The following is a 27,962-nucleotide window of genomic DNA, read 5'->3' as shown; positions in this document are numbered from 1 at the left end:
TCAGGCCCCAGCCCCTCAAAAACCCCCAAATTTTGGGGGGCGCGGATGGATCTGGAGGTGCGGTGAAACGAACTCTGCAACCGACTGGAAGCTCGGCACTGATTGGTGCAGCAGTAAGGAAGGCGGGTGCTGATTGGCTGACCGCGAGGAAAACTCTGGAAGATTCGAGCGCTGCCGAGCTCTGATTGGTGCGCGGTGAGGTCAGCCCTGTTGCTAGGGCGGCTCCTGTGGCGGGGGCAGATTTCGGTAGGGGCGGGGGGAGCGCGCATGCGCGTGGGGGCTGTGGGGCCGGGGTCTCTTTTGGGGCCGTGTTTGTGGGGTCGCCTCGCGTCCCCCAGCGGTGCCCGGTGCCTGGCGGGGGGAGGGGGACGGGCACCCCGGGAAGGGACGGGTTACCTCTGGTGTCAGCCTTCTGTTGGCCTCCAGAGGCCCTGCAGCACCTCGCTGGCCCTTTCCTTGAGGGACACGAAGCGTTTCTGTCAGGGCCCGGCGCGGTCCCGTTGTGTGGGGCCGTGGGGGAGCGCCTAGGAGGGCAGAAATGTGTTAGAAAGACTGGAAAACGCTGGCACTTAGAAATTTGGCAAGTGTTTGTGCCTCCCGGTGCGTCATGCGTTACGGGCTGAGTGTGCGCCCTGTCACGAGGCCGTTTCCTGAGCTGCCCTTTGGGCCAGTTTGGGGCGGCTGACGGCTTTTTAGTGCGAGGCTGTGAAGCCCTCGTGAAATGCTGATGTTTCAAACTGAGGCGGCTGTTTACTTGCCTTCAGAACAGGAAGCCTTGAACAGGTTATGGAATAACTTCCTGCTGCAAGCTGATGTGGCGATGTGCTTCACCGTAATTAAAGCTCATTAACCTTTCAGACTGGCTCGTAACTCAACTTATATCATAACTGGAGTATGCAAGAACCAAAAAGGTTTTTGTGTTTCATTTGCTTCTAGCTCCCTCAGTGAACCCAGATGAACTTTCTGGTAAATCCTCTACTCGGGAAGCATGAGCATGCATGTGAGCAGGCAGGATTTAATACGGAGCTACGTGCTGTATTGCCATTAAAACAAACAAAAAAAACCCCTTTGGTTTCTTCTAGCAAGGCTTATGTCTGCTAGCACTTCCTGTTTTACAGTAAAAAGAAAATAATCTTCCTAACAACAATTATTCACAATATAGAGACAGGAAGGGAGGAAAACAGTAACTGGAAAATTGAGAGACGGTTCTGTGGCAATAACCAACCTCTGGAATATTATTCAGCTACAGAAACTTAGAGCAAATGGCAAACTTGAGCAACACTACATTTGTTTTCGTTACGCTGCCAGTTTTGCTCAGTGTTTCCAATAGCTTCTTTTTGTTTGTGTAGTGCCAAGGTGGAAGAGGTTTGATCCAAAGCAGCCAAACAATGCCTTGGAGCCTTGAGAGGAACTAAAAGTAATATTTATAAATGTGAAAGGCCACGTCTGCTAAACTGGAGATTAACCACAGGCTAATCTTAAAGCCTTGAGCTGTGTTTGTGCACATCAGGCTTGCATTAAGGATTTCACTGTGTATTTCCAGAAAATACTGGAGCCCTTCCCTCTGTTTTTTCTAAGTATGGCTCAAGCCTATGACTAAACTGCTTGTGAAAGCAGTTGTTTGTTTTCTGGCTAAATATTCAAATCAACAGATAAGAATAAAATCCTAGCAAGATGGCTCTACCACAGGCAGTTCTTTAAATACGTTGCTAATAACAGCTCCTGAAAGTCATTCTTCAGGGAAATGACATTACCCAAGGCAAGCACAGGCAGCAAAATGCTGCCATTGAATGTAGGCTCTGTTTAGAAACAACAGTGGATTCAATTTGTCAGTTCCATGCAAAAAGCCTCGTTATTTTCCTCAGGTATCCCTCTGTCAGAAGAGATAAACAAAAGAGTTTGGCTTTGTCTGCACAATTCCACGGCCTAGCAGAATTAAACTAATCTCCATAGCCTGCTGGCAAGCTACTCTATGCAGGCCATCGTTAGCATTTTTCAGCCTCCACTGATTGGATTTGTTTAATTGTCCTAACTGTTAAGCTGGGATAGACATCTACATGCCTGTACAAACCCCACCTCCTTTGTTTCTGGGATCTTAAACATCTCTTTTCCTGTTCCTTGGCTTTTTCTCTGTGGTAAATCCGTGTACTCTGACTGTTACACAATTCCTATCTGCACAGATTCATTATTGTACTTTGATGATATTTTATCATCAGGCTGAAAGGTACAATTTTTTTGAAGTCATAATGCAGTTTTTTATACACTGCATGCCAGATTCTGCCTCGTTTTCACACATTATGTGTACAGAACAGTCTCCCAAGCTGATAGTAACACTCTCATGAATTAATTTTACTGAATTTCAGCATTACCTCGGAATTTCTTCAGAAAATATTTCACTATCCAAGCTTGATACAGAGGAGACATGTTTGTTCTTAAATGGTGTACTGTTACTGTTGTGGTTATTCAAAGCAAAAGTATTTAGCATATATCCTGCCCTTCCTTCAGTAGCTCTAGATGAGTAAGAATCAGCAAGCAGCTGACTGTGGACTGCATATAAATAAATGCAAACCTGAAAAAGCAGAAATCCATATCTTGTGACTGGCCTGACTGCACAGGTGGTTCCAGCCTCTGCCAGGGTACGGGGCCTGCCTTTGGGGACACATATTTGTTGCTGAGTGGTTTCAAAAGTAGGTCACTGGGCAGCAGTATAAAATAACCTGCTTTCAGAAGAGAAGAACCTGGGGTCAGAGAAATGTTTCCAACGAATTTGTACATTCTAGAACACAATGTCTGTTTTTTATGTACACTACTAGGTCTGTTTTTATGTACACTAATGCCCTAGCAACAGCACAGCATTTCGACGTGAGCAATGTCAAATGAAGCAATCTGTTTATCTTTAGCTCCAAGGGTTTAACTTGGGACAGCCAGCAAATCAGAGGATCTGAGTAGGAGTAGCAAGTTCAGTACTTTTCCTTTGTTCAAACAAAAATAGGGCTATTTGCCACCAGGAAAAAACAATGTATTTTTCTACCTCATAATATTACTCATACCTACCTCAGGTCTCTTTCACTGCGTATGACGCAGGATAATTATATTTACCTATTTATGCTTATGGAGATAAATATTTTCTCCCTAAACCTGTAACACTGCAGTAAGGCCCAGTCTGCTGAAGTTCCAGCCTTAAGACAAATAGAGCCGTGGCATGTTATTGCTTGTCCTTGTACTGCCAAGCTCAAGGGTTACAAAAATAACGAGGCACAAATTCAAAGTACAGTAAGATGGGCTGTAATATTGAGATTACCAAAAAAAGACAACTCACCGAGTTTTGTTTTTTTGTAAGCCTTATGCTAAAAATACCTTAATAAACAAAGTCCTTCAGAAGCTACCAACTTTAGGAGCTGAAAACTTAAGAAAAACAAATAGCTACATTTGTAATAAAACAAGGGAAATGGACAACACTCATTTGTTTCTTTGTTTAAAGTAGAGTTTGATCGCAAGACACATGGATACAGCTTTGTTTTTGGGGCTGTGCTGCCACCATGAACATGTTTGGGCACGTCCTTCTCTGTAGGTCTAAATAACCCAGAGAAATATGTGTCAATTCGCATGCTTCTGATGTAAGGAGACTTCTGAAGGGCATTTTATAAAGACACCATCAGCCTAAAATCGCAGGTTTGTGCCTGCACGTTATGCCAGTGAAAGCAACAATAACTAGGTCTATTCTAAAAATTACATGTCTGCGTCTTTGCAGTCTATCTCCTGCTTACGAGTCTCTTGGATCTGATCCAAACTGCACTGCAGTTGAAGGAGCTCTCTTTGTTCACGTTCTCTCTGCTGTGTCTGAGCTGATTGAGCATGTGGTTTCTGGGGTGAGGATTTTCAGCAGTATAGCAGAGAAGCATCTTGAAAAAATGGAAAGATAGAAGGAATAATTCTACAATGCTGTTAATAATTATTAATATGTTTCAATTCAGTCTCTCTAACAGTGAACAAAACCAAATATTGTCAAGGCCATTCTGAACAGCCTTCCTCCATCAGCCCCTTTGTCTCCAGATCCAGCTTGGATCCCTTGATGGTAAGGAGAATGGCCAGAAAGCTTGCCCTTTATTAATATTGAGACTAAAATCCAAGCATTGATATTTTTGTCCTCTGTACAAACTATGTGGTACTAACTACCTTAGTTCTTTTAAACATAGTGTTAGCTATAAACTACTTCTAGTTCTGTGCTTGTTAGATGAAAAACATCCACAGTTCTTAATTTTCTTAAACCCACAAACAGGTAGCTGCTTTTAGTGCTGCTTTTGCTGTGAAAATGCCCTTATAGACAGAATCTCAGTGCAGGCTGCAAGCCAGGTCTACATAGCTGAGTCATTGTTATACAAGCAGAGCTGGATGGGGCAGAAAAGCACCTTTGTACTTTAACACTGAAACAGGTCAGCTGTTGAACTTTGAATATCACAATACTCCTAAAGAGACAACTGATTTACTGGACTTTTCTTCCTCTTGTCTTTCCCATCCTCCTTCTGAATAATTCTTTTTTTTTTTTCTTTTTTTTTTTTTCCCCCACTGTCTCAGAAGCTTACATGTAAGAACAAAACATTCTTCATCAAGCTACTTATTTCTACTAGAGTTTGGCAAGCCTTGCATCAGGCTTGGAAGTAATCAATATCCTAGTGAAAGCTGTTAACTCTTTGAAAACAGAGCATTGCCCAACATCCATGTATACTGACAACACAACATGCAATGACTACAATTTAGGACTTGCAATCAGAATACCAGTGAAATTTATCATCAGCCAGAGACCTACTAAAAAGCTCTTGTATTGTTTATTTATGTGAGACCCAATTTTGAGCTTTAAGAGTCCTTTGTAATAAACATGAAACAAATGAAGAAGTAGAAAGAATATTTTGTCTATAACTTTCTGAAACAAGACTGCATTTTGCTCATCCAGTTTCGTCTTGTAGTTCTTTTTCTTGAAACAGAATTTGGCTTCTCAAAATGCCTTCTACATTTAAAATGTGGCAAACTAATTGTGGAGGTGAGCTGAGAGTAATGTATTTGTATATATTACACAGATTCATTACACACTCACTCTGGTTTTCACACAGGAACTGCTTTTTCAGAGTGGACAAATTTTAGTATTTGCTCATCCTGCAGACAGGAGGCCATTTGATCAGCTCCTAAAATATACTCTGCCTTTCAGTTCAGCGCAGGCCCTGTTTTCAGAGGACAAAGCATGGTTCACTGAAACCTGCAACTGCTGTGGGCCGTGCCCCACACTGCAGGCAGATAAAGCCATGGTACAAACTACACAGAGTCAGTTTCAGCTCACAATCTCCAGTTTCACCTCAGTGACTTTTCCTCCCAAAATATAAGGTGACTAACATGAAATCTAGCGTGACTAAAGGAGGTCTGGGAGTGGCTCAGATCAGGAGCTACAGATGAACATGCTGGCATGGACCAGAGCTTGACACGTACAGTGTATTTAAAATGGTTCCATTACGATGAATAATGAGTACAGAGGTTCACATGAGGAATAACAGGAAATCGTAACTCAGTACCCTTTCCTATCATCAGAGAAGGGACGTGCTGAGCCACAGGATTGTTATTTGAGTCCTGGTATGTGCCATCTAAGGAGGCAGCCTACACACTGTAGACGCGTGTTTTTAAAGCTGTTTTCCAGATCAGAGAGTGCTGATGGTCGCTTCACCATCATCCAGTTGCTTTACTGTCTTCGTGGACGAGACAGGACCTTCTGCCCCATACCAAACTGGCAGCTCTCTTGTTTACATCTTTCCCTGTTGCTCATCTTGAGAAGAGCAAGACATAAAGAACTGTTGAAAATACAAGTTATTGATTGTAACTCAGACAAAATAAACTTCCACTCCTGCAGCACTGGGCATTCAGCCTTAGAGTGATTTTATTTTTCCTACTAAATGCAAGTTGAATGCCTGCAAGTTTTATACTTCTCCCCTGAACTGAACAACTTTACTTGAGAAGCAGCTTTATCTTACAGGTGTGCAATAATCTTTTCTAGGTTATTTATCACTAAAGAGGTGCTTTCAGAAGTGTTTTTTAGTGGTGGTGGTTTTTTTTTTTTGGTTTTGTTTATAAAGTCTGTACTATCTTGATCGTTTTCCTTTTTAACTTAAAGACTCTGGCGACAGAATTTCTGAAAAGTTGTCTAGTGGGACTCAGGTTAAAATCTGTTTCTCTGCGAGGCTGCTGTAGTGACTTCAAACCTCAGGGAAGGACAGGGACTCGACGTGCTTCCAAAGGTGCACACCGATACACTGGAGCGCTGTTAAATAGCAACCTTGTTTTTAAACGATGGTGGGCGCATGGCAGAGATGTGAAGCCACATAATTTTAATAGCACCTCAGATGTGCAAAACACCTGAATACATGAGGTGAGGCACATTGTGTTTATAATTAAAGGCAAAACCTCACGCTATCGCTTGTGAACAGCTGGCATTCCGACCACTATAGGCTATGTTACGAGCCAGCAGGGCACCGAGCTCGCCACCCTGATGCTCTGTGGATCTTCACCTCACGATATTCACCGGGGCGAGAGGGCGCACCCAGGGGCTCGGCCCCACGGCGCCGTGAGGGCTTTTTGGCCGCCCGCCGCCGCTGCCCCCCTCAGCCGGGCCTTTTCCTCGGCTGCCCCCTGGCGGCCTCGCCTCAGCCGGGCCTCATGGGGCGAGCCGCGGCGGGCCGGGCGCGGCGGTCCCGGCGGGGCAGCGCCGCCACAGCTTCCCCCGGGGTCGGGAGCCGAGGGGGGCGAGGGAAGAAGGCGGGAGGCTCCCGGACGGAGCCCGGGGAGAAGGAGGCGGCCCCCGGGCCCGACGCCTTCGATCTAGGGGCGCAGAGCGGGCGCTGGGCCGCCTTCCGTGAGCGGCACCGGCTGAGCTGCGAGGAGGCGGCGCGGCTGCTGCTGGACGCTTTGTGAGTGAGTGAGCGGGGCACGGAGAGCTGCCGGGCGGGGGGATCGCCCCCAACGCAAAAAGCGGGTGTCCTGGGAAGCCTGCGGAGCCTCGGGGCCCTCCTTTCGCCAAACGCCCTTGGGGCTGAGCGAGGCTCACCTCCCACATCTCCACCCGTGCGCGGAGCGCAGCGCATCAGCCCCAGGCTACCGGCGGCGGCCGGCTTTGAAAGGAAAATTTGAAAGGAAAAGGGTTTTTCCTCTGCGCTTGGCGTTTGACCTGGCACGTTCGTCCTGCCGAGTTGCTATGGAGGCGCCCTAGGGGAGAGGGAGAAGCGCAGGCTCGGAGATCCCTCGATTCCTTGAAGCTCCCCTGCAACCAAAATACAAAAGGGTGTTTGAAACGCCAGGGGAGCCGCCTCGTCCCTGCTGATCCCAGCTGTTTAATGTAGGAGTATGAGCGGTACTGGGGCAGTTGTAGAAAAACTGGGGGAAAATTCCTCTCCCAGCTCCAAGAGGGCTGTCTTGTGCTAATACCACTTATTTCCATGCATTGCTGATTGTGCTGCAGCTGAGGTCAGCCTCTTGACCTGGACTGTGGCAGGAGAGCACACGTTCTGTACTGCAGGCAGAGCGTACTCTACTTGGACTGTAGCTCTTCTTTCCTTTTCTTTTCGCCATTTTAATTAAACCAGAAATGCAATTGCTGCAGAGGACAAAAGCCATCCTCTACCTCACTCTGGAGCTTTTTATTTAAATGCATTTGAGTGGATACATTTTCAGTTGTTCTGCAAGTGCTCAAAGCAGAACTGAATAATTTAGCAGGCCATCAAAAACTGCATGCTTACATAACCTCTCTGTTGCTTCTCTCTCCAGTGAATACAGAGGTTTGGTCAAACACACAGGAGGCTGTCACTGCGGAGCCATCCGCTTTGAAGTCTGGGCTTCAGCAGATCTGCATGTTTTTAACTGCAAGTGAGTTTTTTTGATTCCCTGTTCTCATAGATGAATATACGCTCATGGTTTTCCAATCAATGCTTTTTAGCAAAAACAACATAAAACAACTGCAGAATATCCTCTGATCTGTTTCCATAGAATAGATGCCTAATTATGTCCTGATCCAATATGGGATCAGTGCTGAAGATTTCAGGTGCTGCATCTGTGGGCTGGACTTCAGGTCTCACATCCATGCTCATGCAGAAAGTGTTGGGAAAGATCTGATGACTACAGGTGCTCAGCCGTCTGCTTTATGTTTCCTCTAAGTACAGTGTACTCAAAGCACATCAATCCTTTTTTAACTTGGTCTTCTCAAGTGAACATTACATTTCTGACCACATGGGCTTCAAACTACAACAGTGTCTGATTTCAGCAGTGATTCCCCCCCTTGCCTGCAATTAGTTTGCATCCAGCTCATGAGTAGGCTCTGTATCTCATTTCCATGTTTGCAAGGTAATTAATGTTGGCAAAGTTGGCAAACTCTGGTATGAAAGATCAAATGGATTTCTCGGGGCTACAGTTTGTCCTTGTCTATTGAGAACTGCATATGAGAATAAAAATAGCATATAATGTTTGCTCTGAGCAAATACCCTCTTGGTGTACCTGCGTAGGGTTAGTCTGTTCCATGGGCATGCTTAGCCAAACACTGATACCATGAGTCCACTTTTGCCACTTACCTTTGATGCCAACAAGGAGCCATTTTAGCTGTCAGTGGAATTTCAGTTGTCAAGAAGTCTGAGCTAGATCTGATTGCTGCACTACACCTTGTCTGCTGCTCCTAGAAAGGTCTTCTCTTTCTTTTACAGCTGCAGCATTTGCACAAAGAAACAGAACAGACACTTCATTGTCCCAGCTTCGCGTTTCAAGTTGCTGAAGGTAGAGTAAGATTGCAGTAAGAACAGGGCCATGAACACTAGCAGAAAGAAACTATCTAATCCATATATATATAATCCAGTATTATCCTCAAAGATGCAAATGGCAGCCAGTTTTCTTGTCCTAAATTTGTCTGTGGCTGACTGGGGAAAAATATATGGATTTTATGCTGTTTGCCATGAGTGTTAGTGCATCTTATTTACTGAGCTGACATTAAAGCTCTTGGAGTTCTGAGCCTTGACCAGGATGGCTATGTATATACACAAAGCACAGAGGTTCAGGAATGGAGTATGAATGTAGAATTCCATATCTCAAGTAAAGTCAAGAATGTGGTGGTATTTTTAGTTTTACATTTTTAGCTACAAACCCATAGAAAGTAATTAATAAATCTATGTGGAAAACCTATACTGCTTTTTGTTTCTGCTTAGGGTGCTGATAATTTGACAACATACACCTTCAACACACATCGTGCCCAGCACACGTTCTGCAAGACCTGTGGTGTACAGAGCTTTTATACTCCTCGCTCTAATCCCGATGGTTATGGTAGGTAGAAACAGTAAACCTGGCAAACTGCGGTAACCAAAGTTAACCACCAAGCAAAGCTTGGATGAAGACTCCATTGGCTGCTAACACTACTGCAGTGAGCAGGCATGGGCCTTCAGAGTTTTTTCCTCAAAAAACATGTAGACATGCAGGCATCTCCTGCTCTTTAGCTACAAAAAGCAGGTTTGCATGTACTCTCTTCCTTCAGGAATAGCTCCCCATTGTCTGGATGAAGGCACCGTGCACAGCATTGTTACGGAGGATATCAATGGCAAGGAATGGGAGAAGGCCATGAAGGAACATAAGACCATCAGAGACATGTCAAAACCCTGATATACCCGTCCAGCGGCTGAACTTGGAGCACTGCCATGGAAATGTAGCTTGGGCTTTCCTTGGTGGTGACGTTACCTGTTTTTTGTTTCTTAAGTAAATCTTTCTGTTTCCTGTCCCATTCATTTGTGACTCCCAGTTTTCAAACTACCTCTGTTCCATAAACTACCCCAGTGGTGGTATTTTGGTAGTTTGCCTTTAGCTATGGTAAAGTTTAAATCAAAATAAACAGAACAAAGGTTTTAAAAAAATCTAGTCTTGGTTTGTATGCATATTTCCTGTGTTTTAAGTCTGGCTTGTAAAAATGTCCTACATAAGATAATCTCTTGCTTAGGGTATAGTACTACCTTACACCATTTTTTTTCTCCATTGACCTGAATGAATTTACAAAGATTTAGAGTTAAAGGGGATTTGAAAGAGCTTACTAGGCTCAAGTTCAGTAAAGCATTTATACAGGTGCTTAGCTGTGTGCCAGAGAGGGACCACTGAAGTTAGTCGTGTGGTTAAGTACTGTTTTGCTTAAGCCTGGACTCACTCATGGTTTTAAGGCTGAGTAGGGATATGCTTGGGCAATGACTCAGGGCCGGGGCACATAATTCATCAATGTCAAACTCTTCTAACAATGGACACATGCTTTAGTACAACCAGGAGCTCATCTGTTGTCTTCAGCAGGAGGAGGAGGATGCGCTCACAGCAACAGATCAGGATCTGCAATCTGGGCTCTAATCTTGACCATGCAATGACTGGCAAAGTAGATGCAGGGAAGATGCCTCCTGCAGATACAAGCCTACATTAATGAGTGCAAAGGCCTACAAAAATGTGAAGCATCGCTGACTTTGCTAAACATAGAATCCTAAACCACTAGTAAAATCTCTATAGTCTAAGGAATTACATCACTGAAAACTGATTTCTCCTTCGCTTACCTTTTAACATGAAGGGAGAGGATCTTGCAGTTGTCTTTTAGGTAAGTGGAACTGCTTTTGAAACATCTCTTGCAATTTTTATATCTCCACATATGCTCTACAAAAGGTCTCGTGCAACTCATTCTTACATCGTATTGAGTCTTTTCTGAGTTGATCTCAAGCCCCATGTTCTGAAGCAAGAAGAAATGCTCATGTTTCTTGGGGGACACTAGGAAGGGAGAGCCTGCAACACAATGTGTCTGAAAGAAGCAGTAGCAGCTTTATGAGTGCGACTAGAGAAAATTGTGTAATTTCTGATGCTTTATTCATAAGTCTTGGCCTTTTGAAGTTCTTACTGAATAAGACAGGTCTTGTGGTTCTAGTTTTATCTGTGGAGACAGCATAATAGAAAAGTCTCTTCTGATATTTGGATTTTACAAAAGCGCCAAGAGGAAAAGTTCCCAGCCATCTTTGCAGTTGTATCTTCCTGGGGAAAAACAGCGTGTGCTATATCTTCTCTAATGCAGAATACTCCTGCGTTTGAATCTTAACTAGGTTAATTCAAATTTCTTATCCTATTTAAGCTTCTGCAGTGAGAAAATAGAGCAGCTATTAAACCCTCTTCATCTCAATGTATCAGGCGACAGGATATTCAGGAGAAAGCTTATGCAAACTGTTTTTGTAGTCTGAAAGAACGCTACATAGAGAATATTGTCCTCCTGAGTAAACAGTTGAGTTTCCTCCAGTGATTGTCCTGGCACAGTCTTTTTTGGCTCATTCTTTCACTCTTGAAGTTGTGAGCGTCGTCTTTTACAGAAGATGGAGTGAATTGATCACCATATAACGTGAGAAAAGCATATAGAGATGGCGAAACCAGAGCAGCTGGCTGCGATGACACCGCATGGCTCTCTAGAAGGACAAATAGTAGAGAAACCATTACAAAAACACTCCTGACCTAACATGAGGGCAGTTTCCAAAGCCTCCTGTGACGTTCACTTGCAATTTACAGGACAGCCAATTTCAGTGAGCAGGGGAGAAGTTTTAAGAGGTAGAAGGCTACCTGCTCTAGGGCCAAAGGGAAGGGAGAAGCCTGTCTGCCCCTGAGTAGCTGGTGTGCTGCCTGGTGTCCAGAGAGGTCCTGCTAGGAAGGATGTGATCAGCTGCAGATTGGTGCTGTGACAGTTTTGTCACATAACTCTTCCTCCCTACATGATATCTCATGCCCGGGTGTTCACATGCTGGGGAAGCAGAAACATGATAGGTGTGCATCTGAGAACACAGAGTGTGCTGCTTCCGATCATAAGCTGCCAGCTGAAACTTAATCTATTTATAGTGCGCCAGCTTAAAAAGTTCAGATTTCAGAAACAAAAACCACAAGGGAATAACGTCACCCTTATCAGAGCAATTTCCATACATAACACTGGCTTTCAGCAGCCTGAAAAGGCAGGCAAGTTTCCCTACATCTTACATCCTGGACCCAGCATAAAACTCAGTGCACTGAAGATCTCTGAGCTATAAATCTGCTCGGCCCTGTCCTGAGAGCACTTGAAGCAACCCGTCTCATCTTTTTGTGTTTCACAAATCACTGGGGATTGTTCACTAGTGACATTCATAATCCATGTGTGTCATTATTTGTGAAGTTCTCTGTGAGTACAACACTTCTGAGTAAAGCCTTCACAATGACGATGAGCTATTCGAACAGGCTAAGCAGGTATCAAGCACCTCACCCTGGCTTGCTCAGTCTCCTCCTCCGTGAGTACGAAGAGTGCATCGCTGGGCAGGAGGCAGGACAGGGGGACATCCAGGACCGAGAGGTACTTCCGGAACAGATTTACTGACTCAAGTACAAGCACACGGCACCCTAGGCAGAGAAAGAGGAGAAATATTTCAAAACAATAATATTGTCATACTCATCGTAAGGTGCTCATCTCTCCAGTTTCAGCGGGCCTTTGCAGGCTCCTCTGTGTTGCTCTTAATAAAGATCCTTTCTGCATAAAAGGGGAGCAAATGCTACTTGTGCTTCTGCCCGGATTGTGTGGAGTGTGCGTCTATGACCATATGTATTTGTGGTCTGTAAAAGGCTAAGCTAGCTCTGAAGAGCAGAGTGGTTTTTTGCTTATAATTTAAATTATTCCTACATATTTAGGCATCAAGGAAGAAGCACAAGATGGCTTTCTGAATGTTGGTACTGTATCTTATAATGAAAATTTAAAATAGCTCTCTGATTCATTGCCAAAAAGGGCATTTCCTCTTTCTACTCCAATTCCTAGCTACAGAAAAAAAATATTTACAAGACTCAGGAATTACTGTATCAAATACAGTAACTCAGGCAGGCAGTTACAGTTTAACAGAATTCCAGGATACATTGTTCAGATGTTTGTGCTAAAGCAGATGAAGGAAATGTATATAAAAATTCTACTGACTTTTTTTTTTCTTTTAAAGAGCCTCTTGAACTCAAAAATTAATTTATTTTTCTTTTGATCCATGGCTAAATTGTCTTCACTGATGAGCTCAGACCTACTGATGGTACCATTAGGAGCTCCACACTTCAGACGTTAAAGACAGCCACAGTTTACACAGGTGGTCAGATATGCAATTAGATTTGCAATGAGATTTTTTTCAGCGTGCCCTTGAACCGTGAAATTGTACAAAGGAGACAAAGAACAATGCTGAATTGCTACAAAGGCTGCCTAATGGGCCATTTCAGTGGGAGCCTATGCTCACATCCAATACTGCTTAGGCTGTTATGTCCCACTTTCAAACAGCCTTTTCCACTCACAAAACTAAAAGTGGTGACTTTTTTTTTCCCAGCACCACGGAGGGTTCCAGGACCATGCTCCCCTTCCAGCCCTCTTTTTGGACTGATCCTAGACCATGAGTTCCCAGCAAGCTGGATACAGCAGAGCAGACACTCAAAGCAGAGTGCTTTTCTCCTGCTCTGGGCACTAAGGGGCAGGGTCAGAGGAGTCCCAGGACATAGCTGGCACTTCCATACGGCCAGACACCAACACGAGCCCGTGCCGTGCCAGGTACCAGAGGAAAACCCTCCTGCAGCACCCAGCAGCTGCTGCAGCCCCGGGCTGCCGGGAGATGGCGGTGTGAGGCAGCTGCGAGCAGCCACCGGGCTGCCCGGCCTTGGCTCGCTTTTGGTACCCCTCTGCCCTCCTGCCTTATCTGTGTCAGCGCTGCTCCCTGCTGTGGCCTCAGCCGTCCGGCCCTTGCAAGGTCATCATCTCCGTCCCTGCAGAGCAGCAGCTGTGCGACGCCATCTGGAAGGGCCAGTGGCGGTGCCAAGCTCCCTGCAGCGAGTCCTGGGACGTGCAGGAGCGCAGGCAGCGTGTGACCTGCACAGCCTGGGCTGCTCCCTGACCTCCCTTCACGCTCCACCTCGACACGTGAGTTGCCACAAGAGTCCAGCTTGCTGCTGCAAAGGATGCTCCGCAGTCAGAAACGTGCTGCTGCTGCACACAGAAATGCCCTGACAGTTCTTATGTTCCCACTAAAGATATTTCTTGTTTCCAAGTAGCAAACTTGTCCTCTTTTCACCCTAACACGCCAACCCTCACACCCTCAAGGCTTGCAGGTTGTGTGCCTGCTGTACACAGACCTAGGAGAAACCAAACCTGGTGCTGTGCTGCCAGTAGGGCTGTGGCAAGGACTCCTCTCCCTTCGCTGCAGAGATCCTCTGGGCTGCCCAGCAGCCCCCTCTGCTCAGTGCATAGTTTCAGAGAGTTTTTTTGGTGCTGCGCTATGGCTCAGCAGAGGAAAGGCACTGATGCTGATTCTCTTGCTCTCGTAGTTGCCATTCCTACCTGCTTGCATTTTAGTCTTTAAGTGGGGGGGGGACAGAGATAGAGCAAACATGGTGCAATGGGTCTTGCCTTTCCTGGACCCTGGCAATGCCTCGTGAATTCCTGTTTGCAAGGCCTGGTGTAGGGTTATCCACTACCAATCTTTAAAGCCTGGGCTGCTCTGTTAAACAGAGCTCTGTGCTCTCTTTCCTCACCATTTTTCCCCATGAAATACTAATGCATGCAGCAACTGCCCCCTTCAGTTCCCCAAAGCTCAGCCATAAGCGCCCAAAACAACTGGAAGTGAACTCAGAATTATCAGCCCGGCTTTCTGGGCCCCCATCAGCCAGCCAGGCAAAGCAACGGGCATTTGAGCTGCACAAAATGACAGGCACCATGAGAGTCATCTGTGCTAGTGATATGACAAGGATCTCCACATGCTGACAGCAAAGGCTGCTCTGCATGAGAACGTGAGATGAAATGAAGCAGGGAAGGAATGTACAGTCCAGTAAGAGATGGAAAAGGGTTCAGAGAAACAGGCTGCTCCCTGCCAACCAGGGTAAGAGAAGCGCTGCCATTGATGAGTCCACTCCTGTGACACCAGCAGGTGAAGCTTTTCAGAGCCTGTTGTGCCTGTGACCTGGGCAGGACGGGATTAACAGTGTAATACAACCTCTCTAGGTTGGCAGAAAGGGCAAAATCAATATAGCTGGTGGATTAGCCCTAGAATAGAAGTGCATGAAGCCTGAAGCCTATTTGGCTTGGCTTTCTTCTTCCAAATCACTTATGCAGCAGGTATGCCTAGAATGAAAAAATTATTAACAGATGTGTGTGTGCTAAGGGCTTGTACTGCTCCTGACAGACGTTAGCACACCAATTCTTTTGAAAGAGCGGTGGTTATAGCCGGACAGGGCCAGTAGCAGGGGCGGATGCATATCCAGCAGCTGTCTCGTCTTCTTGAAACAAGCCTACGTGCTTGCCCCTAGCCTGGAGAACTTGATTACAGATTATAAAAAGCCTGTTGTCTTTATGCTGGCTAAGGGTATTAGAAAGCAAAGCAGGATATTTAGGGTGCTCATTTGCATATCAGTGAGGCAATGCAAGGCTTAGCTGGCTTCTGCATTTGCAGAGATTTTCTCCGGATTCCCTGATCACATGGGCTTACACAGGTTCACCTGCAAATACTTCCCTCTTACCAACAAGAGAGCAGGACATTTCCATGGCCTGAACGTGCCTTTCAGCTCTACCCAGACAGCCTCAATCCCAGCATCACTCTTGTTTCATTAAGCCCCTCTGATGCACAGCCCTGCACGCCTGCCAGATCAAATTATAAATACCAGGAATTTCAATGAGACTGGAACTATATTTGGAAAGGCTTAGCGTAAGCAGCAGCATGGGAGCTCCCCGTTCCTTTGGCGTTTGTAGGTCATGTCAGATGTGATGTAATCAGAGCAGCAAGGCTTTCATATAGCTTCAGGAGTTTCTTGATGCTGCTACAGAAATGGAAATGTTATCTATATGTTGCTCTGTTTTAAACCTGAACCAATTTGATGCACAGCCCATCCAGCCTATTCCAGACCACAGTGCATCTATCAAACCAGCACGAACAGAGCATGAAGCTGGTTCAGTCTAGATAAGGCCTGACATCCAGCAGTGACATCCACCACTGCAGTTCCTTGTTCCTTGTCCTTACTGCACACAGCATCTACACAGCTCTGCTGCATCCCAAAGATGAACAAATTGAAGTTCCTGGGAAAGAAGTTGGCATTAATACCCATGTTTCGTAGACGGGGGAATTGAAGAGACCAGAGTGAGAAATCAGTCAGGGCATTGTGCCATATTGGCTCCAGCTCTCTCCACTAGATCTTGGTCTGCAACATGTTACTAGCAGGGACTTAAAACTGATTTTGGACTTATATTCAAGCAAGACATCAACAAGCATAGAGCAAACACTGGGTCACACCACTGATACAACCCCAAAGGACAGGAAAGACACCAGCTCCTCAAACCAGACAGCAAAGTGACTGTGGAGGAGCCTGAGCTGGTGAAATGCTGCAGGGATATAAAAGAGCAAGGAAGAGTTCAGCTGTGGGTTTCATTTGCATTTCAAATAGAGCTGAGTTAGGCATAGGAAACCCTGGACAGAACATGCATGTAAAAAGTTGCTTAATGCCTGCAGGGTCGTGGATGTTTTGTGTGACATACCTTCAGGTAACTTCTGCTCTGAATGCAGGTACCTGTGAATGAAGAGAGAAATGTAGGTAAATAATCAATGAAGTTACTCAAATCCTGATTTTATAGCTACAAACTCTGCATGCTACATTAATCCATTTCTCTTAATACACACATTTACAATGGCTGATCAGGAGCAGACACCGGATGCGTATGTCAGGTAGTGGTAAGCCTCATTCCCCACAATTCTGCCTTTACTTTTCTCATGCTGGCTGCTGGGACACAGCACAAATAACTTCCATATATCCAATTCACTCTCAAATACCTCACATTGTACTAAGGGAAGCTGTAGGAGGCTGCCAAAGGCTATTCACCTCTGAGAGCATTTGCTCTTTAAAGTCCTTGCCTGCTGCCCAGGGACATAGCTGGCAGTTCCTGCTTGGGGACCAGCTTCCTTTTATCTAACCCATGCTGGCACTGGAACATCCAAGAAGCTCTGACTGGTTGCTCACTAAGACTTTGATCTTTTCATTACTTTTTCCTGGGAAGATTCTGTATAAAAATGTGTTCCATGGAAATAGAATGAGGGGACAAGCACAGGACACGTGAAAAGTGATGGTACTCCCATTAAGAAGTGTAAGCAAACAATCCTGATATGCTGAAAGTGTCTGAGGGTGTTAGCTTCAATTCTCTTTTAATTCTCATGATTTTCCTGTTCTAGCCTGTGGTTTGTGGCCTCAAAGCACTTATGCTTACATCACCACTTGCACTGCCTCCAGATTTGGCCCATCACAGAGATGGGAGGAAGCAGGCCTCCAGCAGATGGCACTCAGAGCTGTCCCACACCCAGGTTTGCTCTTCCATAAGAAAAATCCAAACAATGGAACATTTGCCAAAAAGAGAAAGGAAATAAAAAAAGGAAAATTATTTAACCCTGTGTAATATTTAAAAAGATTGTTATCATCTTATAGTGGTGTATTTAACGAAGGACAATGTGACAGTTCATGTGTAAATCAACCAGGATAAAACATACATTATATGCAAACTGTTATGTTTCTCTAGTCACTTTCAAACTGGGATTATCTCTGGCTATTGGTTAAGTTCAAGGAAAAGGATTAGCTACACAGGCGTAGACAAAATAGGAAGCACTGAGTAATGAATACCCAAAGCAATTCAAAGCAAAAGTCAAGCCAGAAATGCAGGTCATGACAGAACTCAAACAGCAATCAGAAGACATATGCCTTAAATAGATTCTCCTGATGATGCTCCCTCCTTCTCCAGAGCCAAAGATCTGCAAGCAACACCATTTCATACTAAACAATGGCCTTGTAACACTGACTTGGCCACCTTCTACCCCACCACCCAAACCCTGCTGTTCAGACATTGCCAGCAATTTTTCAGGGCTGGGGGGAAAGGTTTAAGTATCTCCATTAATGTCAGCTCTTCTCTTCTGCTCGAGGCTTCTTTCCCCCAGCGAGGCTGTGGCCACCCAAAGAGGTGATTCAGCACTTGGTAAAGCTAGCAGGGTGGGAACTTTTTAGAACAACCTTGAAGAGAGAAAGCAGTGAGAGGTTGTGAAATTTGGCTAACTATCCCAAGTCCTAGTACCTGTTCTATAGAAGGACCTTGAAAGCACTGACTGACAACAAATGAAAGGTGAAGAGCTGCTCAAAGAGTGAATTATTAATAACTATCCCTGGCCACTAGAAACAGGAACAAAGAGAGATCCAGTCAGTATGGAAAAGTTTCAGCAGGAGTAGAGGGTATCTTCAACAGAAGGACAGTTTTTATCCAGCAGAAAATTAAGGAGCTTGTGTTTCTATAAAGATTCAGAGAGACACAACCTATTTGGTTACTGAAAGATCCGTAATGCTACAGCCAGGCAGACATGACACTGATCTGGAAGAATAGGCACAGAGAAATTCTGATTCTCTCCTTATCCTTTTAGTCCTGAGCCAAATGCTTCAGTACTCAGCAAGGCTCCGTGCAGAGGTCTGGGAATGGGCTCCACCCAGATGCAGAGGAATTGCAGCCTTGCTCATCTGTATTTCTCAGGCTAGAGATGGCAACGAACTGTGGTTGCAGAGAGCGAGAGCGAGAGAGAGAGAGCACAACACAAAACTCTTCCTCCTGCACACATTCATAAAACTAGCCAATCCTCTCCCAAATCAATCTCTTACTCCCATCTCCACCCTGCTGGAGCTGTCTCCATGGGACACTTCCAAGTAGGGGAGAGGTTGCAGCTGTCTGTTGTTGCCATTTTGGGAATGTTGTTTTATGGATTGGACTTGCTGTGGTTTGGGCGAAATGAAAGAGTTTGGCATAAAATCTCGACAAGTCAAACACAAACAGGCTCTTTTTTTTGGAGCTTTTTCCTTTTTTTTTTTTTTTTTCCAGACAGACCTTTTCTAAATTGTTTTTCTTTTCAAATACAAAGTGATCTAAGGTGGTTTGTTCCCACCCACCCACCAAGTGCTAGAGGCCAGCCAACTACAGGACTCCTCGCACTGCACCCCCTTTATTACACCTGTAGGAGGTTTCAGACCCATGTCTGAAGGCAACTGAGACCCTCTGCAATGAACTCTAAGAGGCAGTGAGAACTGTAATGGCACCCACCACCTCTGCATTGCAAGGACTCAGCCCCAGCTCCCTCCCCCAGGACCAGCAGCTATCTGAAAGCTATTGCTCTCCGGAGCTATTACCTGCGTCTGCCCAGCAGAAAAACGGCAACGGTTCATCGACCCCCCTCCTGCAAACTGCAGAGCTGAGTCAGCTCCCACATTCCCTCTTTATTCAGTCAACCTCAAGGAAAGCTGTGAGCAAAGCGGGTGGCTAGCTCCCAAGTACAGACCACTGCTACCTCCCCGTGATGGCAAGAAGGAACAAGTCAAGATGGAGCTGAGACCTCGGTGCTGGGGAATGCAGAACTCCTCTGGGGTAGGAGCAGGACTGACGCCCTGGTGGGTGGACTGCAGTTTTGGTGATGCTCTCTTCAGGGAGAAATTGTTCACTGAAATCAATGACTTCACTCTCCAATTAGTCTCCCGTGCCAAAGGCAAAAACCTTCACTGCGCTGCGCTGGATGCTGTACAGCAGTGGGGAAATGCAGTTTTCAAAAGCATGGCAAAAGAATGGACAATCTCAAAGATATCTTGGGGCTCAGTTTAGGATCCTAACCTCTAATCTGCCCAATCAATCTGATGGAACAGATGTGAAAGAGGAAGAACAGTCAGTCTCCTAGGAATCTCTGAGACATGAGAGGGATATACTTGCCAGATGTTGAGTGTTTACTATCTGGAACGCCTCCCCCCGCCCTAACCGGACTTTCTGGCTGCCTTTCCGTGCACCCTGAAATACACCAAGTAACAACATGCAGCTTTTTAAACACTGTTCAGGCACTCCATACTCATGCGTGCTGCAGCGGCAAAATATGGTTCTGCCAGTCAGAAAAAAAGGTGGCGATTCAGAGATTTTCCAGCTGACAGAGCTTCTCTTTGGCTCTGTGCTTTGGTCCCTGCACTGTCTGGGAGAAGAATGTGCAGTGTCACTGCTCCTGTCATGCTGCTAGCAGCCTAGTGATGCTGGGAAGGGCATTCCTTGAGGCTGTTTCTTTGGAAAAAAATACTTCTTGGGGGGGGGGAATCCCTGCTGACTACCAACAATAGGATGCCCTGCGCTCAACTTTATCCTAACGGCTCTCAACAAGATCACTGAAGGGCACTGAGGTGAATGAGCTTAGTCAAATTAAGGAAGGAGGGAGCAAGGACAAAGGAATGAGATAAAATCTAGGAGGAAATACCCAGCTAGACATCAACAGAATGTATGCCAGGCATGGGGCAGTCACACAAAGGGAAAGGACAGAGAATCAGACGGTAAAAAGAGGAGGACATTTCTTGACCTTATGAGCACAGTGTGGGTGCAATCCCAGCCACCATTCATAAATTCCCCTATTACTTAAGACAATTAAGACTATTAAAACAAACACCAGGAGTGAGCTGGACTGTCAAAGGACAAACAGAAGCATATGATACTGGAAGCTGTTATTTCTTCAACACTGCTCTTTATTTTGCAGAGACTGTAGAACTCTGTCAGGGCCTAAAAAATCCCAAACACACACACCAGGGACATGGGAAATCATTTTCCAAGGTGGAACAAATAATAGCCAGTTTGGAAAAAGGATTTGCTGGGAAAAGGCAAGGGAAATGCAAGACTGCAGCCTGCTTTGAAAACATAAATGAGATGTCACTGATTTGAAATGTGTGGGCTACAGCTGCTTAAAAGGAGCGAGACAGCAGAGTTCCATTCTAGCCCTGCACTGTAAGAAGCTAACCAATAAAAATGGTAGATGGTGTCCCATTCACTATCATCAAGCTAATCATTGAAGAAACAGCTTGCTTCTTGCTCAATGTGTCCTTAAAGACCTGACCTTGGAGACTCAATACGAGCAGAACTGTGCTTTGTAGGGATGTAATCCAGTTGCTGGCTTTTGAGAGCTGTACCCACTGAGTCTGTGGGATTTGTCTGGACACTGCGCTGTTCATTTTGATGTACTTACATGTAATCGGCATTTAATCAATCCTCCTCTTTCAAGGAGCCCTGGTGCAACCCACCTGCACAACGCCATGTCCCGTGGCATTCATAAATGGGGCGTTCAAACGTCAGGCTGTCACACCTAAGTGCAAAAAGGCATCAGTGGCACTCAAGCTGCATCATAATCAACTCCAGAGAGATAAAGAACTAAGCTCACAAATATCACCTCTGCACAGTCTCATTTACAACCTACCACTGAGCTGACGGATGGTAAGAAACATCCTGCAGGACTGAGAGGTGTTTTTCCAAATGGAGTTGACGAGAATAGGCTCAGCTAATGATTCTTTGATGTAGCTTTTTATACGGCATCGTTGATATAAGTTTTATGGATGCAGTTGCTATAACAACATAATGCACAGTGGTTAAATATAGCACCTCCTATTTTCCACTCAGTTTGCTCTGCCCTAAGCAGACAAGGACTATTCTTTACTGTTCTAGCTGGGATGAAATGGATTTGATTGCTTGCTGAAGAAAACAAGTGGTACAGTCCTGCCTCCCCCTCACAAAGACCATTCCTCTCCACCTTAAGCAAGCCAACAACAAAATCAACAGCCCTCCTTTTGCTAGGCTACTGGACAAGAGGGCTTGTATAAAATCAAAACACGCGATGACGTGCAGAACTAAAACTTCTTGATATTCCATGTGATCTCAGTGCAAACGCTGTCATTTCAAATAGCAGGAAAGAGAGGTTGTCAAACATTCCTGTCACGTAGTATTTACCACACTTGTTATCGTAGTGCCTCGCTACTGACCCAATGCTGAGAAAGGGAGCTAAGTGATGGTGATGTCACTCGAGACCTTCTCTTCCTTGTGGGTGTGTGTACAGGGTCCAGCCTCTCTTGGCCATAGGGAAGCTCCTATTGTGGGGATAAGGGAATGATGTTGCCAAGTCAAGGCCACGGGGAAAGAAACAGAGCTAGAGGCCTGTGTCCAATTCTCCCTTCTTTGCTGTAGTGTTTTGTTTTGTTTTGTTTTCCAGTCTGGGAGGCAGAACTGAAATACTCCCAGGGGAGAATTAAATCAAATAGAGATCTCTGTTCCTCAGCAGTCCTCCTTTTTTTTTTTTTCTTCCCTTATTTTTCCCTTGCAAAGGAATAAATCCACCCTCGAACTCTGGCATGGCACAGATCTGAAGCCTAGGCATGTAACAGCAGTTGGGACTCCCCACAAGGTGTCAAGAGGATGTTTGGTGCAAGTGTAAGGCACACTGCTTCCAAGTAGTTCCTGCTCCTCTGAACGCAGCCTCTATCCCAGACCCTAGGAAGGATATTTACACCCTTAGCGGATAATGCCAAGCCATCTGCTCAGTTATGACCATTTCCTGAACTGTTTTGTTCCTTGATGCTGTTCAATAATTTCTATCTCCTGAAGCAAGGACTTGCAGGTTGGATATGTCCTGTTGTACCTCTGCTTCTGCAGCAAGAAACCTCTTAGTGGGCATAAGGCAGATCCTCCCTAGACTGGGAGCATCCCAAAGACCTGGGGATCGCGGCACCGGCCCTCTGCTTCACCCTTTCCACTTACAGCCACAGTGGAGGCAGAACCCTGCAGACCTTGTTTAAAGATGGTTAATAAATACATTGCACATGATACCGGGAGGGAAGAGTTCATTTGCCTTTTTCTTGCCATGTAGCACTGGGGCCCTGGGGGCAGCAAGCACTGTTTTGCAAAGCCCTGCTAGCAGGGAGGTATGTGAGAAGCCTCAGCATATGCTCCCAGTGCTGCCTGCACTAGCTGATACGCGAGAATTCATCAGGGTACTGAAAATCAGGAGCGATACAGTCACGCTCTACTTCCTCCATGACACAAACTGAAAAATAATGAGAGCAAGCAAGCCACTAAAAATAAACTTAACCTTTCAGTGGCCACAGCATCACTCCTGCCAAACACAAATGACTGGGCTGCCATGCTTATTTCTGCTGATTCAGGACCGGAAAAGAGACAAGACACAAACCAGCCCTTAATTACTGAGAGCTGCTTATAACCCCAGTGGCCATTATCAGCAGACATCTCATCTGCCCAGGACAATATTCTGCTGTAGACTAAGGACTAATACAAAGATCTGAGCTCAAGGTGCTTGCAGATAACGAATACTTCCTAGTAACAAACTCTGAAACAAGAAAAAGGTTAATAGCCCTGGTGCTCACTCAGGAAACCTAAAGCGCGAAGGTAGGAAAGTGATTTCTGCACAGCCACAAAGCAAGACAGCAGAAGAGCTGGAATCAAAATCGAGAGCTCTTCCTAAACAGCTGCTAGCTTGTTTTCCCTGTATCTCTTCAGGATGTAGGGGAACACCTCACAGTCTTTCCTCTATTCCTGTTTGCTGGCTGTATGGAGACTGACAAGCAAACACTGAGGTCCAGGCAGCTGGAAGCTCTGCCCTCCCTCTGTGCCAACAGCGTGAGCACTGGCCATCAATCTTTGTCCTTCAGTTGCTCCTCAAACAACATTGTGCTGCAAAGCATCTCCCTGCTTAATGCAAACAAACACACTGTTTGCTTTAACTTCACCTCCTTTCTTTCTGTTAGGATATTTCAGGAGTTACTGGAAAAGGACATGATCTCCTCTAACACTGAGTTCTAGGCATCAGATAGGATCAAAAACTCAGCATCTTCCCAGAGGAGCTCGGTGGGTCACATAAGGGTTATGTGGCACTGCTGCTTTCGTCAGGCAAGTGACAAAGGCAAATGACTGTGATGTTCGAGAGCCAGAGTTATTTGAATTGCACAGATGATTCAGAAAACAAATGTGTGCTAAAAATACAAGATATACTTGCAAAGAGTTCCTCTCATACCTGGAAAAGGCAGGGGCAGCTCTGGGGGAGATCTCTCTAGGACACAATAAAGTCTGAATGAACAGACAGTTACAATACAGTTGTCTTGCCAGGAAACATTTGGGTGATTTTAATACAGGAGATTTTAGTCTAGCATCCTTCCTACATCACAGCACAGAGACAGAGGCTCTCCGAATTTAAAGAATAAAGCAGTAAAACAATCAACTGACTTACAAGAAGCAGTAAATAGGAACTGTTCTAGGGAAAGAGCAATGTCCTTGGCCCAAAGTGGTAAATGCAGATACCCAGATGGGATGGCAACATCCTCTGGAACAATGGTGCAGACCTCTTCAAAATCCACCAACGAGCCCCAGCTCTGGCATCAGCTATTCACACACTCTACTCAAACCAGAAATGAAAAGTTATCTGTTACATATTTTAGTGGAATTGCATCCACTACACAGTGCTAGGAATCAGGAGGTCCTGGTGGATCACTGGGATCAAGAAAAAGAAGAGCAGTAGAGGCCCCAAGGAAAGGAAGACTAGCAAAGCACCAGCAGGTGGATTAATAAAGGATGCTGTGGGTCATTTACAACACTGTGGGAATTCCTCCAAATAATATCATGTCCCATGGCCTGGAACTCAGGTGTAACAGCAAAGTTAAAACTTCTGTTGTCTCTAGCTAGTCATTATCTGCTGACACACGAACACCCCCTTCACTTGCTGTAACACTACAGCAAGGCCTCCAACAAAACACGCAGAACACTGTACCTTAAAGCAGTGTAAAGAGAAATGTGGTTAGCATGACCACTCACTCCTCCTGCATCAAAGCTTACCACCTGCAAAACAAAACCACAGAAACAATAAACGTTTTGAAGAAAGAGACAGCACAGTAACCAACTTCAACATCTAAAGCAGCACTGCCCCAGCCCATTGTCTCCAAAGAGTTGTTTTTGTGTTGCACAACAAAACCTTGTGTGTGAACTCATGCTATAGAAACACAACTAAACAAGTCAGTGAAGACACTTTGGAACCAATGACTACCCAGTCTAAGAGCTTAAACAACAGGAAAAGGAGAAGTATCATGTTCCCAGCAGCAGGATGCACTTGTTACCTATGGTCCAAAGGCTACTTTCAGCTACTTTCAGAGTCTTGACTCAAATGGTCCAGCTCCATGAATCACTTTTGGATCTGAGAACATACCAGAATGCCTGTGGATTGCAAGGTGAAGGCGATAGTTTGCTGTGTTGTGAGCCAGGACATATTGCTCTAACAACAACAACACAATTATGTATTACTGTCCTGATTGTAACGAGGTTTCATCACAGGATAACATAGTGATAAAATAATCTGATATGAGAAGAAGCCTTTTTAAAGAATTGTCTGACTACACTTTTTGTACAGCCAAGTCAGGCTGTTAGCTGAATGAGAAGGTCGTGTTGGTTTTTTTTGCTTCTCTGCAGGGAGAAACGGGCACTTCATAACGCAGAAGTAATGTGTGAATGCAGCATTAACAAGTCACTGTCCAAAGCACAGAGCACCCTTGGCTCCCTGCCCTCAAACCTACCAGTAACGTGTTAGGGGTGAAGCATCCACCTTAAGGGCTCACTGCCCAGTATTGTGAAGAGAGTATTTAAAATAACCCAGAAGACAAACTGGCAGCACAGAGTGTAGAGCAGGCAGGGTATTCGTGGTGCTACTTGTATGCTTTCCAGATGGTGAACAGCCTAAAGTTAGGTTTTCACTGTGCAAGAGGCCAAACAGCAGAGTTCTTCACAGCTCTCTTCCCTGTGACCAGGAAGAAATTACAGCCTCCCTACATTTCAATCAATATCTGCTTCCTTGCCAGCTTGTTCTCTCTTCAGGGAAGGAAATGCTATTGCCTTGCTTAGTCACCACAGCTCCCTTCTCAAAATCTATTCTTTAAGCAGGGCCTGAAGTACTGGGTTAAAGATCAAGGGAAGATCAAAAGCTACCCTGCCCGTCCTGCAACTTTCTACTCCACCCTCCAACAGGAGAGGCCCTCAAACACGGGAGATATTGTGTAAAGAGGGAGAGGAAACACAGAGACAGTGATAAGAAACACTTCAAAAAACAAAAACTCCAGACAAACCTGCTTATAAACCCACCCACCCAGTACAAGTCCGCAGTTAGACTTTCCACTTTGCTCAGTGGCTGTAGCAACGTTGCCACCCAGCAGCAGGGTTATTCATTACCAGCAGGAAGTCAGGGGACCCAAAATGGTTTTGTTCAGGTTCTAAGAAGCATTTCCTGGTCATCCCCTTTATAAGAAAAATTACGTCTTCTGCTTTGGCTGCTTTTTTTGCACATTACCTGAGAGGCTCTCTGCAGGGACTGCATGCTCTGGTATGGTGCTCAGGCCTCCCTAGGATTATCAGCTTTCTGAGCAACTCATCTGGGAAAGATGTTATTAAATTCTGCACAGTTCAGGGAGCCAGCATAGCACCGTGTATTTTACAGATAAGAAAAGACATCCTTGAAGTCACTTCTACCTAGAGTGGCACTCTCCTAAAATGGCAATGTATTCATCCCACCGCCGGCAGAATAAATTCCTGAGCAGGTGATTAACAGTGTGAGTCTGCTTGGGGTTGGGCTCGCACTAAACCTTTTAACTGAACAGGGACAAAGAGAGGTTTTGTCTCTTCTGCCTGACCATTTATGTCCATTTAACCTGTACAAATACAACATCTTTGAGATTACTACTCTGCTGTCAAATGTGGTTGAAATTGGCTAATGGGCTCTAAAGTCTTTTGAAACATGCACATGCACACACACAAATACAATTGCAGTACTCTTGTTTCCTTGGGAAACCAAGCTAAAAACTCAAGGCAAGCCAAAGTACACATTTTCTCTTCTATGGGGAACATGAGAGAACAAACCAAAGACCAAGATAAGAGACTGCAGTGAGCAGATGAAATAAGCTGAACGCTGTTTTGACAAAACTGGCTCAGGCCAATTTTTGGGTTAGGAAAATTTATGTTGGTAGCACGAAGCTGAGTTAGTAAATATTCTTGATGTGGAAATTATCTGTTCAGAAACACCTTTGGAGGTTTTCCTTCTCCACATCTGTTTTGAAATAGGAGCTGCTGTTCTTAGTGCTGCTGCAGTTATATAACAGCTGAACCAACTAAAGGGATCGCATGAAGTTAATTTTCAAATGATGTTGTCTAATTTACTGTTAGGACATTTGCAACTGAATAGCCTACCTCCTCGGTATACAAACCTGTGCACACAATTACCTGCACACTGACCTGGCCACAGTGGCATTTACTTTACCTGCAAAGAGGTCATCTTTGAAACACTAGCCCTTGCCCTTAGATCCTTCAGGCTGACTCTGACTGAGTTCTCCCACCTATGTGGAGCTTCTAGGTCTGTGGTCTAAAGAGGGCATCGATTCCGCAGCATCACTGTGGTGCTCCTTAAAGCAGGCTCCTTAAGCAAGACTTAAAGCAGGCAGCAATCACATGGAAATACATTCCTCTGGCTTCAGGGATTAATTTCATTGATAACAAATCTGAATTTCTTTCTCACATGCTAAAGATATTTTCACATGGGAGCATTTGCTTCTTCCACGTGGTGCAGCTAGCTGGTGTGCTTGCTTGGAACACTTAACCTGAACCAGGCTGCTGAGGAAATCAAGCAAACAATCAGGGCAGGATGAAAAAACCTGAACATCTTGAAACTGTCTGGGTTAAAAACAGGCTTAGCAAGTTCTGGGAGCAAAAGGCTAGGATAGGAAATACACTTGATGTGGAAATTATTGCTCAATGAAATCTTCAGGGCAAGAGGGAGTTCCCTCCCCACACCTGTTCTGAAATGGGAGCTGCTGCCATTGGTGTTGCTGGGTTTTCTTCTGGGTGACCTTGGTATTCAGGAAATAGAGCTTTCACTAGTGGAAACTAGAGCAGCAGCCAAGACAAACAGGTCCACAAATCCCTTCCGGAGGGGGGAGAGCACAGAGGAAATTACTCAATGGCAAGCAGAAGAGAAAACTCCTGAGAGGTCTGTAGTCCATGCTCCCTCTACATACCATGTGTATTGGAGAAG

General features: G+C 45.2%; 2 protein-coding genes and 1 long non-coding RNA gene across 3 annotated transcripts in view; 1 reads left to right on the top strand and 2 right to left on the bottom strand.

The window, feature by feature from the left end:
* Positions 1 to 217: 217 nt before the first annotated feature.
* On the bottom strand, positions 218 to 8,736 carry LOC311217571. Its single transcript, XR_014619045.1, has 4 exons — positions 8,598 to 8,736; positions 7,085 to 7,297; positions 3,768 to 3,902; positions 218 to 2,717 (listed from the first exon to the last, which is right to left on the bottom strand). It is a non-coding gene; the product is annotated as an uncharacterized lncRNA (long non-coding RNA).
* CENPV (centromere protein V) lies at positions 6,517 to 9,918 on the top strand. The gene is made up of 5 exons (XM_084299731.1): positions 6,517 to 6,947; positions 7,801 to 7,899; positions 8,727 to 8,796; positions 9,222 to 9,336; positions 9,545 to 9,918. The coding sequence occupies exons 1-5, from the start codon at positions 6,697 to 6,699 to the stop codon at positions 9,667 to 9,669; spliced, it is 660 nt and encodes a 219-aa protein (XP_084155857.1). The 5' UTR covers positions 6,517 to 6,696; the 3' UTR covers positions 9,670 to 9,918.
* Positions 9,919 to 10,595: 677 nt separating this feature from the next.
* Positions 10,596 to 27,962, bottom strand: part of PIGL (phosphatidylinositol glycan anchor biosynthesis class L) — a gene marked incomplete at its 5' end in the record, with an annotated part of 59,662 nt that continues 42,295 nt past the window's right edge. The window contains 4 exons of the mRNA XM_084299951.1: positions 10,596 to 11,477; positions 12,296 to 12,429; positions 16,565 to 16,596; positions 24,666 to 24,733. Of these exons, the coding sequence (XP_084156077.1) occupies positions 11,379 to 11,477; positions 12,296 to 12,429; positions 16,565 to 16,596; positions 24,666 to 24,733 (333 nt within the window). The 3' untranslated portion in view covers positions 10,596 to 11,378. The remainder of the gene's footprint in view (positions 11,478 to 12,295; positions 12,430 to 16,564; positions 16,597 to 24,665; positions 24,734 to 27,962) is intronic.

The sequence above is a fragment of the Netta rufina genome, assembly GCF_964035555.1.
Source record: "Netta rufina genome assembly, chromosome: 21".
Lineage (NCBI taxonomy): Eukaryota > Metazoa > Chordata > Aves > Anseriformes > Anatidae > Netta > Netta rufina.
The sequence above is the reverse complement of the archived record's forward strand: the minus strand, read 5'-3'. Positions and strand labels throughout refer to the sequence as shown.